The sequence below is a fragment of the Dasypus novemcinctus genome, chromosome 2 (assembly GCF_030445035.2).
Source record: "Dasypus novemcinctus isolate mDasNov1 chromosome 2, mDasNov1.1.hap2, whole genome shotgun sequence".
Lineage (NCBI taxonomy): Eukaryota > Metazoa > Chordata > Mammalia > Cingulata > Dasypodidae > Dasypus > Dasypus novemcinctus.
Genome location: NC_080674.1, coordinates 10600753 through 10613726, shown reverse-complemented (window position 1 = coordinate 10613726; position 12974 = coordinate 10600753). Strand labels below are relative to the sequence as shown.

Here is a 12974-nt window from a genome sequence, read left to right as displayed (position 1 = left end):
CCAGATAGCCAGAGATGCATGACAATTTCTCAGGGCTTTGGAGATTAAAATATGGACAGAACATCCCTGCTGAGAGTTTGGAGCCCAGGACCACCCACATACGTGCCCTGCTTCTTGGGAATTTTATAAAGTAGGCATGAGAACAAACTGGGCATCGGAGGAAAGGAATATCCAGAGCAGGAAATCTTTGGGATTGGGTCTGGAGGAGGGGTGTGCCCTGCCCACTCTAGAATTTGTAACAAGTTCATGCAAAACTCAATTCTAATAACATGTTCCTCTAAAAGTTACCTACCCCCCTCCCCATTCTGGTGGTTTTGATTAATTCTGGGTTCTTTTTACTCTTTTTACATCTTCTTTATATTTTAAGGATATCTGGATTCCATTTACCTAAGATAAGTCTCTAGATAATCGAAGAGAAGTTTGCATTTTTAGTAAACACTTAACAAGTTTGCCCCCATTTTAATTAAATGATTATTTCCTTCTCTATTATGTCTATTTTTAAAAATATATTAAGGACTTTATATCCAGTTTAGCTAACGTTCCTTGCTTAATGAGTCTAGTTTTAGCAATAAATACATGTTTACCTATGAATTGTTTCATAATTTGACAATGTATGTATTATTTCCCTTCATTATTATCACTGTACAAATAGCTCAAAAAACAAAACAAAATGAGGTCTGATCTCTCTCTCCCAAGTGATCATTTTGCTGTAAAGGTCAATGCCTCCATCAAGTAGAAACACCATTCCCCCTCACTTAATTGAATTAATCCTAAGAGCACACGGTGCACAAGAGCACACCCAGTGAGAAGGCAAGGCTAACACACCAACGGCAAGAAAAGGAGTCCACGAGTTCCACAGGAAATGATACAAATGTCATAAATATTTATTGCTGGAAACACCATTTTAAACAAAGCGTCTTCAGACAAGTGTATTAAAACAGTAGCCTGCAGTACCAGGAGCCCCATCCCTCATAAAGTGCTGCCAAGTTGATAAATAACGATTAAAATACAAAATCATACAGAAAACACCCTTCAATAATTTGGTCTACAAAAAAAAAATCTTCACGGAGGTGCTTTAAGGGGCCACATGGTGCACTTATTGATCATTAGGTGAACTGGTTTTAGGCAAATCAATCTGCGTGACCCCTCAAATCGCTCCTGGAGGCCGTTGCCCAGAGCAACAGGCCCGGCCCCCCGGGGCGCGCCGGCAGGTGCCTCTTGCGCCAGGGCGCGCGGGCGCGCAGAGGTGGCGCAGCCCCCGGGGTGGCCGCCCGCCCTCACGTCCTTTTCCTCCACGGGGGCGCGCGCCTCTCCTTCTGCGCCTCGGCCTTGCGCTGCCTCTCGGCCTCCTCCGCCCTCCTCTTCTCCTCCTTGGCCTCCTTGTACCGCCACTTGGGGACCTGCAGGTGGGCGCTGTCCTTGGTGCTGCCCCTCCGCGCCGGCCGCTCGGGCTGGAAGGTGGGCGCGGGCGCCTTGCTGACGCGCACGCGGGGTACGGCGACGCCCGGCCGCACGCTGCTCCTCTTGGCGAGGGGCAGCGCCAGGAGGCCGGCCCTGCGTGGGACCGCCGCGGGCCCCCGGGCCCCTGGCAGAGGCGGGGGCGGCGGGCTGGCTCTCGGGGCCCCCGCTCTGGAGACCCCCTCGGCCTGGGAGGTCCGGAATGGTTGCTCGGGGTCTGGCGCCTTGTCCCGCTCCTGGGCCGGGGGGACCCCGTCCCCACCGACTCCCGGGGTCTCCCGCACCGCCAGCTGCCTCTTCACGACGCAGGGGACGTTCTGGGGGTGCACGGGCTGGCAGGCGATGGCCACGGCCGGGTTGGAGAGGCTCGTGGTCATCCTGACCATGTGGTCGAGGACGCCCCCGTCCTGCGGGCCCTGGCCCGAGCGCGGGGTCAGGGTGGACCGCACAAACTCCTGGAACCTCTGCAAGCAGTTCTTGGAGCCCGCCAGCTTCAGAGCCGTGTCTGGGGCCAGCAGCAACCCCGGCTTATACTTTTCCCCAAACTGCTCGGGGCAGGGTCGCTCCAGCAGCCTCTGGATGAGGCGCACGGCCTCCGATCTCCCCGTATAGGCAGCCCACTCCGGGGGCGACATCCCGCGGCGCGGGTCCCTGGCGTGCACATCTGCCCCTGAAAAACAGAAAAGAGACACGCGTGGGTGGGCGCAGCGAGGGCTTTCCCGAGCCGAGGGTGAGGAACGGGGCAAAAGCCAAACGTCCCAAACCTCCTAACAGGCTCTACTGTGGGGCCCCGACACCAGACTGTCCCCTGATGCTTTACTATAATTACAAAAAAACCATGACGTGTACCATTTAATGCTCTGTCTCTTCTAGATTAAAAAAGTCTTCTGAATTCAGCACCCAAATCATGGACTATTTTAGAGCTAGAAGATTCCGCCACTTTCCAGCGGCAGAGATGACAAAGACGGCAAAGGTACTTTGTGAACACTTGAATGATCCTAAAAGAAGGCTCTGAAAACCACTGGCAGTAACAGTCACTTGCCAAGCACTTAGCGTCCCCTGCATCGCCTTGCTTTTTCCGTACAAATGCCTTGAAACGTGGGGTCAGGCCTTCCTCCACTTCTCTGACTGGGTAGTTAGCTGGTTCCAGGCCTGTCATCTCTACCAGACTCCCCCAGGCTTCTGCAGGGCGGAGGAGGCGCCTCTCACTTTGGTTTCTTTGCTGCGTCTGTCCGGCCTGGCAGGAGCCTGCATTTCCAAGGCTCCTTACAGATGGGTGGTGGTCAGCGGCCAAGGAGCCAGCCTGAGGCCCCCCAGCTGGCAGCAGGGAGAGTGGACTCAGATCGGGGTGTCCCAGCCCTGAGCACGTCCCACCACCCAGGCACCCAGGAGGACAGCCTCGCTCCACCTGCCACTTCTTTAATAAAGCTCCCCATGCCTCCCCCTCCAAATACTGCCAGCTTGTCAGCTTGGCTTGGAATTGTCATAAATGTTTGCTCGGTGATACCGAAACTAATAAGAAGTTTCTGTTCAATTAGCCTCAGTCCAATCGCAGCTCCTCAAGCAAGTCCCATTAGTCATATTTCCACTGGCAAAGCGACGTGGAGAACTAGGGCAGTGATCTCATCTGCACGTTCCCCAAGGACTGGGCCTGAGGCTTCTGCATTTATATCCCAGGCAGAGCCCAAGGTCCCGACGCGCGGCGGCTGATCAATACGTGCTGAACCCAAAATGCGGGGAGCTCGGCCCCTGCCCGCCCTGCCAGCCTGCAGTGGCCCCACGGCCTGGGGCGCCTCCAGCTCACCTGAGCCCTTCTGGGAACGGCCTTAATTCTGTGACACTTTAAAGAAGGGCCATATTAGAAGAGTGGTAATTATTCGGAGCTGGAAGTCAGGATGGAACTCATTAGCTCGAGTACAATTTATAAACTGACGAAAACGAAAAGGGGGCAGTAAAAATGTCATTGAAAAAAATAGATGACACATTAAACCTTAATTAATTGCATGTCACTTAAGAAGGAACAAACTGCAAAATTAAAATCTTAATGAACGCTGCTCGAAAGAGACATTTTTCAAATGCTAATGGAAGACTAAAGGAACAGCTGTCCAAAGTTTAGCATCCTCTTCCTGTGGCTCTCTTGCCTTTCCAAGATGAAACTGGGGCAAAAACACACTCCAGAGAACAAAGGCCATCCTGCTACGATACAGCCCTTGGATCTGAGTCATGGTGTCAATCAGGGATTCAATCCCCTAAGAAACAACTAGGAAAGGCCATGCTGATGACCTGCGCCTAGTAAGGAAATCGTGAAATACATACTCTGATGATTATTGGTGTATGACATGCAGACCTTTCAGGGACTGCAGAAAACTCCCCCAAGGCCAACAAAAGCATCTTCTGCCCCCGAGACCATCAGCGTCCTCATCTCCTCCCCAGTGCTGTCTCACCCAGGCTTCTGTTCACGTAGACAAGAGCTGGACTCCTGCCACTGGCGTCATCGACAGAGCTGGGGCGGGTAAAGGGCGACGGCAGAGCTGTCTACGTGGAACTCTCCATTTCATTCGAGAGACACAACTCCAGGCAATAAATCATGGTTAGGGAAGTGGATTTGGCTCAACAGATAGAGTGTCCACCTACCACATGGGAGGTCCAGGGTTCAAACCCCAGGCCTCCTTGAGGCTGGCCCATGCGCAGTGCTGATGCGCGCAAGGAGTGCCGTTCCACGCAGGGGTGTCCCCCGAGTAGGGGAGCCCCACGTGCAAGGAGTGCACCCCATAAGGAGAGCCGCCCTGCGCGAAAGAGAGTGTAGCCTGCCCAGGAGTGGCGCTGCACACATGGAGAGCTGACGCAGCAAAATGATGCAACAAAAAGAGACAAAGATTCCCGGTGCCACTGATGAGAACACAAGCGTGCACAGAAGAACACACAGGAATGGACACAGAAAGCAGACAACTGAGGTGGCGTGGGGGGGCGGCAAGGGGAGAGAAATAAATAAAAAACAAATCTTTTAAAAAATCAATCAATCCATCATGGTTAGCCTAAGTTGGGGTTTCTCAACCTCGGCATGACTGATGCTGAGGCTGGATGGTTCTTTGCCGTGGGGGGCTGTCCTGTGCATTGCAGGACATTGAGCAGCACCCCTGGCCCCTGCCCCCTGGACACGAGTAGCACCCCCACACCACCACCACCCACAACCAGCTGTGACCACCCAAGGTGCCTCCAGCCATTGCCCAGTTGGCAGCACTGCCCCCGGTTAGGAGCCTCCGGTCTAACCCAATGCCGGCATCCTGCTCCCCGTGTTCCCAGCCTCCCTTGCAGCCAAGGGACCGTGCTGGCCAGCGAATGACAAGTCTTCCGTGGGGCTGCTCAGGGGGCCTCTGCATGTAGGTAAAAGAAGCGCTGCTGCTTGCTGTCTGAAACGGGGATCAGGAGCCAGGAGCTCTGGGTCTGTCTCAGTCTGCCTGGGCTGCTGTAACAAAACCCTGCAGGCTGCTTGGCTCACACGGCAGGAATCCATTGTCTCTCAGCTTCCGATGCCAGAAGTCCAAAATCAGAGTGTCGGCAGACTCATACTTCCCCCAATGCCTGCTGCATTTGGCCATGCCTGCTGGTGAGCCATGAATGAGTCCACCTCTGCCCCGGCCCCACGACCGTCTGTCCTCCTGCTCCGTCGTCCGTCTTGTCTAGATTTCCTCCGCTTACAAGGCCCCACTCGTGGATTCAGTTTGGCCTCCTCTAAACAAACTCTTCAAATCCCATTTACAAGTGAGTCTAATCTCCCAGGACCGGGGTTAGGACTGGAGCATGTCTACTGCTTGGACTCACGAGGGGACGGGCCAACAAATCATGGGGGGCTGAGTGCACGGGGCAGTGCCGTCCTCGCCGAGCCAGGGCCCGCCTGCCTCACGACGTCCGTGAGAAGCATCGACGCCGGTTCTCTTGAACCACGGTCAAGGAAGGATTTCTGTTCCTCACTGCAGAAGGGATTCGAACAGGTGCTAAAGGGAAAAAAAATCTACCTTCCATCTCTCAGCCTCAGAGATGCCTTCTCCTGGGGTTCGTGGCCGGGTCCACAAAGACGGGTGGGGTCAGGCCGAGCAGGCACCCCCCTTCCCCATTTCTCCCCACGATACTCTATCTGGGCTCCCGTCTACCAGCTCCACGAGAGCAGGGCCCCCTGCTGCCACCTCCTGTGCCACCTCTGGCCTGTGCCTTGGGCCTCCGGGGCATAACCAGAAGCCTTTCTGGGGTACGGCAGAGGGGGGGCACGGGGGCCACTGGACAAGCCGCCAGCAGAGGGCAAGCTGGGCGCACAGCAGGCGGAGGCGCCCAGGAGCTCACTGACGCTCCCCATAGCCACTCGCCATCATGAGGGGCCAGAGCTGCAGGTGGACGCCCCGGCCCCTGCCCCGCCCGCTGGAGGGTACCTCGGGGTGCCTCCTGCACCGTCTCGCAGAGGAGCCAGCAGGAGCCCAGCAGCCCTCACGACAGGGCTCTCCAGCAGGCATTTCATCAGCTGTCCCGCCTCCCCGCCTTCCCCACCCCTCACGCCCCTGGCTGGGGTCACCTTCCCGAAAAAGGGTTTGCGCCCAAGTCCTTGGGAGTCGAGGTTTGCTTTCTTGGGTTTTTTGGGAAATATTTCTTTCTCCCCCTCCCTCTCCCCCCGCCGTGCTGTTTTTACTGTCTCTGTCCATTCGCTGCGTGATCTTCTGTTTCTACTTCTCTTTTTGTCTTCTCACCTTTCTCCTTTAGGATTCACCGGAATTCAATCCTGGGGACCTCTGATGTGGAGAGAGGTTCCCTGTCAGCTGCACCACCTCAGTTCCTGGTCTCTGCTGTGCTTCACCTTGACTCTCCCCTTCGTCTCTCTTTTGTTGTGTTGTTTCCTTGCTGTGTGACTCACTCGCACAGGCACTGACTCACTGCGTGGGCACTTGGCTCACCATGCAGGCACTGGCTCACGGGGCAGGCACTTGACTCACTATGCGGGCACTGGCTCACCGCGCAGGCATGCTTTCACTTTTTCTTTTTCACCAGGACACCCCAGGGATCGAACCTGGGTCCTCCCGTATGGCAGGTGGAGGCCCTATCACTTGAGCCACAGCTGCTTCCCTCAAGGTTTGTCTCTGAAGAACCCTGCCCTTGGTGGTATGGAAAACCTGGCTTCCAGCCCTTTCTCTGGCCAATTACTTGAAATGATTCTAAATGAGCAAATTCTCAGTCCCTGTGACCTTTCTTAAATACAGAAAGAAACCCTTGTAGCGAGACCTTGTCCACTCGGCTTTCCAGAAGCTCAGTCAGGGCTTGCCCAGGACGGGAGCCGCCATAAAAAACGGAGGTCTCTGCACCCATTCCTCGTTCAGAGGCCTTTCCTTTAGATCGCTTTTCTCCCTGGAGTCACAGGAAGGTTCATGTTTTGGGCCTGCTTGGTTTTGCTTCCCAAATGCAGCCGTAATTACACCGCACACTTCTGGCATAAAACTGAGCTCTCTTAAGCCAGCCCTGAACCTGCCAAGTCCCAGCGAGTTCAGCCTCTCTTCAGAGGAAAAAAAAAAAAAACCATCCAAAATACAGCTTCTCAGAGTCACTTATTTAAATAGATCTGTCACTTTGGGGCATTAATATTCCATTGAATTAATAAGGTTTCACCGCCCGCCTTGCAGTGCTCAGGAACGATATTCTGCTGATGAGAACTGAACTGGTCTTTGGTAGACACAGAATGCAAGGCCCATATATCAGCTTTTCAGAACCTGGCATACATATGTTTTTATTAAAATCCAAAGTTCTGATAGTTTCAGCTTTATTTTATTTATTTACCATTTATTTATTTATTTATACCAGGGCTGGGGATTGAACCCAGGACCTCGTATGTGGGAAGCTGATGCTCAACCACTGAGCCATGTCAGCTTCCCTGGGTTGGATTTTTCCTTTGTTCTGCCTGTTGTTTGCTTTTGCTTTTTCAGGAGGCACCGGGAACTGAACCTGGGACCTTCTATGTGGGAGATGGGGGCTCAACCGCTGGAGCCACATCCACTCCCCTTTTTTGTTGTTGTTCTGCTTGACAAGACAGGTACAATCAACTGCTGTTCATACCTGTATGTCATAAACTCTAGGAAAATCTAAGCCACTTAGGTGGGGCCTCCCATTCAGTGATCCATTGTTTCTAGAAAGAAGTGGTTCCTATTGGACATGATGGAATCGCAACTTGGGCTGCAGTTGGAATCACCTGGGCTGCAGAAAGGCAGTCAGGTACAGAGGGATACTGAACTTGAAAGAGTGAAGGTGAGCTCTTCGTTCTCACCTGGTCAAGACTATGTAGAAAGTCCCATCCCTTTTGCTTCTAAAACTGTCACAAGATGGCCCTGCAGTGCTCGTGGCATAGAGAGGTACCTGCCTCAGCCACACACCAGAGAGGGTCCTTGTTGAGGGGCTGGTCCAAATGAAATATTAGGCTCTCAGTATTTTAGATGGTTTAAGCTCTCTTACCCTTGCTATATTTAAATGGAAGGAAGCTTTTTTTAAGTGTGCACATTCTTAGAATGTCTCAACAAGTATCTTATTGCTCTCCAACAAGCCCCGGGAAGACACGTGATCACACTTTTCTTTAAAACACACACACAGGGAAGCGGACGTGGCTCAACTGATAGGGCGTCCGCCTACCATATGGAGGGTCCAGGGTTCAAACCCAGGGCCTCCTGACCCATGTGGTGAGCTGGCCAACGCGAGTGCCGATGCACGCAAGGAGTGCCGTGCCATGCAGGGGCACCCCCACGTAGGGGAGCCCCATGCAAGGAGTGCACCCCATAAGGAGAGCCACCCAGAGTGAAAAAAGCACAGCCCACCCAGAAGTGGTGCTGCACACCTGGAGAGCTGACGCAGCAAGATGACACAACAGAAGAGAGATGCAGTTTCCCAGTGCTGCTGAATAATGCAAGCGGATGCAGAAGAGCAGACAACGGGGGGGGGGGGGGGGGGGGGGGGATAAAATAAATCTTTAAAAAACTAAAAATAAAATAAAACACACACACAGCCCCATGGTAGAAGGAGCCCGAAGCATGCCTTGCGGGAAGAGGAGCTGGAAGCTAACTTAGTAGCAATCACAGAGCATAGCCTAGAAGGTAAGCACTATGCCTGAAGAAGAGGGCAACTCAAAAGCTCCCTTAAAAAGGGGGGAGGGGTCCCATTTTAATTTTAGGCAAAATCCAAGAATGAGACAGAAGAGTAGAATACATACTAGAGAGGGAAGGGTGGCGCTCGCCTTTCCCAGCCTTTCCTATTCCAGTCGGTCACGTCCATGGCTCTCCGCGGCAGGCTGTTTTGGCCCCGCGGGGACCTCTGATGAGGTCTGCAGCCAGTGTGGGCTGTCACAACGGGGGGTGCTGCAGTCACCCAGCGCGGCCCAGGGACGCGCTCAACATCCCACGGCGCACACGTCGGGCCCAAACGTCAGCAGCGCCGAGGGCACAAAACCTTGTGGGACGAGCTTATCAGTCTCAATGAGAAAACTTCCGAATCTCATCCCAAGGATAGTTTTCAAAGGGGGAAAGCCTACTTTTCTCATTCATTTCACAAATGATCATTGCACACTTAAATGAGGGCCCAAATTCATGAGGATCATGCTGGACCAGACGGGGGAGGAGGGAAGGCGAAGGGAGACCCTCCACCTCTAAATGTTATTCAAATAATAAAGAAGGAAAAGAGAAAAACCCACAACCCACTAACACCAGGCCCACCTGCCAGCAAGGGGCTCCTGTACTACCGTAAGTGCTGTAATAAATGCCCCAAACCGCTAGGCGCGTGGGGGAGAGAGCCGCAGCAATGACACAGAGCTCGGGCTGTCCAGAGCAGCCAGAAGGCATGTGGCCTAAAACATGGCCCTGAAATTTCAATTACTCCATCGGGAAAATGCACTGCTGTGATCGGCACCAGGAACTTGCAGTTGAAAAAGTAAATCGCTCAAGCTCTACCCCCAATTACAATGAGATTCGGAAGTAGGGAAAGCTGATGAAGCTTTGCCCGAACACAAAAGCCTCACGTCACCACCAGGTAATTAGGAAGACCGGCCCCTCACGGCTATGAGGACAGGCAGGGTCTAAACGCTGCGGGAACCGGCATGTCCTGTCACTGAGTCAAAAACGCAATCGGTGGGATTCATTTCAATTACCGTCTTTTTTATTTCCAGAGTTTTCTTCTTCAGAGGCTCTATCCTCACTTACACAACTATTTTTCTTACAGCATCCCCGAAAAAACCTCAGATTAAAGCAGGAAAAGAAAAGTCCCAGGCAAGTTGTCGATGCTGTGCGCCCAGGCTAACCGCGAGAAAATCAAAAGCCCCAGCTCGGGCGCCCGTTGCACAGGACCCCTGGCCAGGTCAGGTCCTGAAAAAGAAGGAAAGACCGAGAAGCTGTCACAGACCAGACCCAGAAAAAACAGGGGACCTGACGCCCAAATGCAACGGGGGCCCAGGACAGGAAGGGGCTGCTAGAGGGAAAGCAGATGGAATCCAAAGAAGGCTGGAGTCGAGCTGACAGTGACAGGTGGGCGTCTCAGCGGGGACAAACGCACCAGGTAATGGGAGCTGTGAGGAGGTGGACGCTGTGGGGGGGGAAGGGGGCAGGAACGCTCTGTCCTGTCCTCGCGGCTTGTCTGTACATCTAAATGTGTCAGGATGGGGAAGCGGGGATGGCTCAAGCAGTTGGGCGCCCGCCTATCACATGGGAGGTCCCAGGTTCGGTTCCCTGTGCCTCCTAAAGAGAAGACACGCACGCAACGGAGGGACACAGAGAGCAGACAGTGAGCAAACAACAGGGGAGGGGGGTGTAGATAACCAATAAATCTTTAAAATACACAAATAAATCAGTAAATGTGGAGGATGAGTCCTGCCCCCCATTGCGGACACGTCCTTGCTCTGAACCCGCCTTCCCGTGGGCGGCCGCCCGCTGTCACAGACCCCTTGGAGATGGTCTCTTTTGCTCAGGTGGGGCCTCCTGATTTGGGGGTGACAATCCACATTCCTGGAGGAAAGAGAGCAACCCGGGCCCGGACCTGCCCCGAGCGGCCACTCCAGAGAGCAAGCCCCGCCCGACTGCGGCTTCTGGCCTCAAAACCCAGCACCTTCCTAAGCCAACCCCCGTCAGTGGCCTCTGTGCTGGCCGCGAGGGTGGCACCGCCCAGGGAAGCACCAAAATGGTTCCGAAATAAAAGGTTTACTTAGAGAAACAAAGCCAGGCTGTGCCAAGCAGGAGCCCGGGCACCTGGAGGGGCGCAATTCTGCGCTCAGGGCCCCCCGGGAGCTCAGCCCCAGACACAACGGGCTGGACTCCAGCGCCAGGAACGGAAGAGCAGGTGGACAGCAGCAAAAGTCAACGCCGGCTGCGGCGGCCCCGAATCGCCGTGCGCTGGCATGCTGGGCGGACACTTGACACACATTTGCTCGTTTACTGTACAAAATAACCTGGCGAGGTTGTGTTAAATCACCTCCCTTTCAGTGGCAGAGAGAAGGATGAGAGACGCAGGTGGCTTGGCATCTGACCTCGTGGACAGCCCTGGACAGTTGACCAGGAATCCTCATGCTGGCTCAGGTCAAGGGGGGGCCCAGAAGCTCAGAGAAGGACATGCTTCCTCCAAGGGGAAGGGGTGGTGAAGGGCCAGGCAGGATGCCCACCCCACCAGACCAAAGCTGCAGCCTGCAAACCTGTCACGCCGCAGCCGATCAGAGAAAAGCCCTGCGCCAGTCACACGGCGAGCCCCACCCCGGGTGGGGGCCCCTAGGGCAGCTGCCACCCCGGGCCCACCTTCGGGAAGCCAGAGCACACATGTCAGAAGAAAGAAAAACCTGGGCAGGGCTGGGGAGTCAGGGTGAGGGGCAGGAGGGGGCCGAGGGACGAGGCAAGGAGCCGCTCCTTCCCAGAGCTCGCCAGCCAGCAAGAAGCAACCTGGGGCGGGGGGGGGGACTGCCTCCCTCCCTAGCCCAGCAGGTCTTTGCTTCCTGTCCTCACACCTCCATGAAGAAACCATTCTTTGGTGCAACTACTAAGTTATGTTTCTCAGGGAGTGACTCATCTCTGCAAAATGTTTTCTTAAAGGAGCAAAGCAGCATTCTGCTCAGACTCGTTCAGAGGCCAAGTGGGGATGTACCTGCCAGCATCAAGGTTCAGATGCACTCTGTCCAGACCCATGCCCAGGACAGCTGAGGACGTACCTGCCAGCATCAAGTCTCGGCTGCATTCTGCTCAGACCCATGCAGAGGACAGCCGGGGACGTACCTGCCAGCATCAAGGCTCGGATGCACTCTGTCCGGCCCTGCACGGCGGCTTTCATCAGAGCCGTGAGCCCGAACACGTTCCTCCTTTCAAGGTCAAGGCCGGGGAAATAGTTCAACAAGTAGCTGGTGATGGTGGCGTGGCCTGCAAAGAGAAATGGATGGTGGTCAAGGCGCGCTGTGCAGAGCAGCGTGTATCCCAGCCAGCCCTGCCCAGTAAGGGAGGGGACGGTCCCCGCCTCGGGCCAGCCAGGTGGGCTGCCTTGCCCTCAGGCCCGGGGACCGGTTCTCCCGGAGTAGCCCGCCCGGCCCGGGGTGCGGCTGGCCGAGGGGCTCCTGCTCTTGCAGGGCCGCCTTGGGCCGAGCCGCGGGGGGCTTGGCTGCCTCGTGAAGCTGCAAGCGCGGAGCTATTTCAGGAGGGAGTGTGGGCGCAGGGGTGGGGGAGGCGGAGGTGCCGGCAGGCCTCACGCGGAGGCTGCCTGCTGGGACGAGTGCTGGGTGCTGTCGGCTCCCGGCAGGACACCACTGCCAGCAGACGCCACGCGCTGGGGAGTTTCAAAAGCATTTCCAGTGCTCCTGAGGTTCAAGAAGGAAAAAGTCCTCATCAGAGCAATACGGTACGACAGCTCAGGCTGGCCTCCCTACGACTACGCAGGCCACAGAGGGCCACACATACACACACACTGTCACCCACACACATGAACACACACACGCACATATACACGATACACACATATACATTCACACAGACATACACTCACACAATGCATGCAGACACACTTGTACACACACATACATGCACTGACACACATGCACCATACACACATACATGCACAAATACATAATACAGACGTATACATATACACACATGCAGACACACACGCACTAATACACATACATGCACATATACAAGATACAGACATACACAAACATACGTGCATGTGCAGACACACATACATGCACATATACACAATACAAGCATATACAGACAGACACGTGCAGACACATACACACATATACATGACACACATATAAACATGCATACATGGACATACACATACATGCACATACACACGATACACACAGACATGTACATACACACATGCACAGAGACACACACGCACACACAACACTTACACACACACAGGGACCACGGGGTGCCTGCGCCACGAGGACGCTGGTTTGAGATGCCGGCTGCGCGCCTTTCTCGCCTAGCGCGACCAGCCCTCCCCCGCCTGGTTTGAGGCCCTCCCCAGGG

At 54.6% G+C, this 12974-nt stretch overlaps 1 protein-coding gene across 1 annotated transcript in view; it reads right to left on the bottom strand.

Annotated features, from left to right (window-relative positions):
- Positions 1–861: 861 nt before the first annotated feature.
- The window catches only part of ANKRD33B (ankyrin repeat domain 33B), a 76557-nt gene continuing 64444 nt past the window's right edge, over positions 862–12974 (bottom strand). Inside the window, exons 3-4 of the mRNA XM_004474428.5 lie at positions 11721–11861; positions 862–2128 (exon numbers count right to left, since the gene is read on the bottom strand). Of these exons, the coding sequence (XP_004474485.4) occupies positions 1278–2128; positions 11721–11861 (992 nt within the window). The 3' untranslated portion in view covers positions 862–1277. The remainder of the gene's footprint in view (positions 2129–11720; positions 11862–12974) is intronic.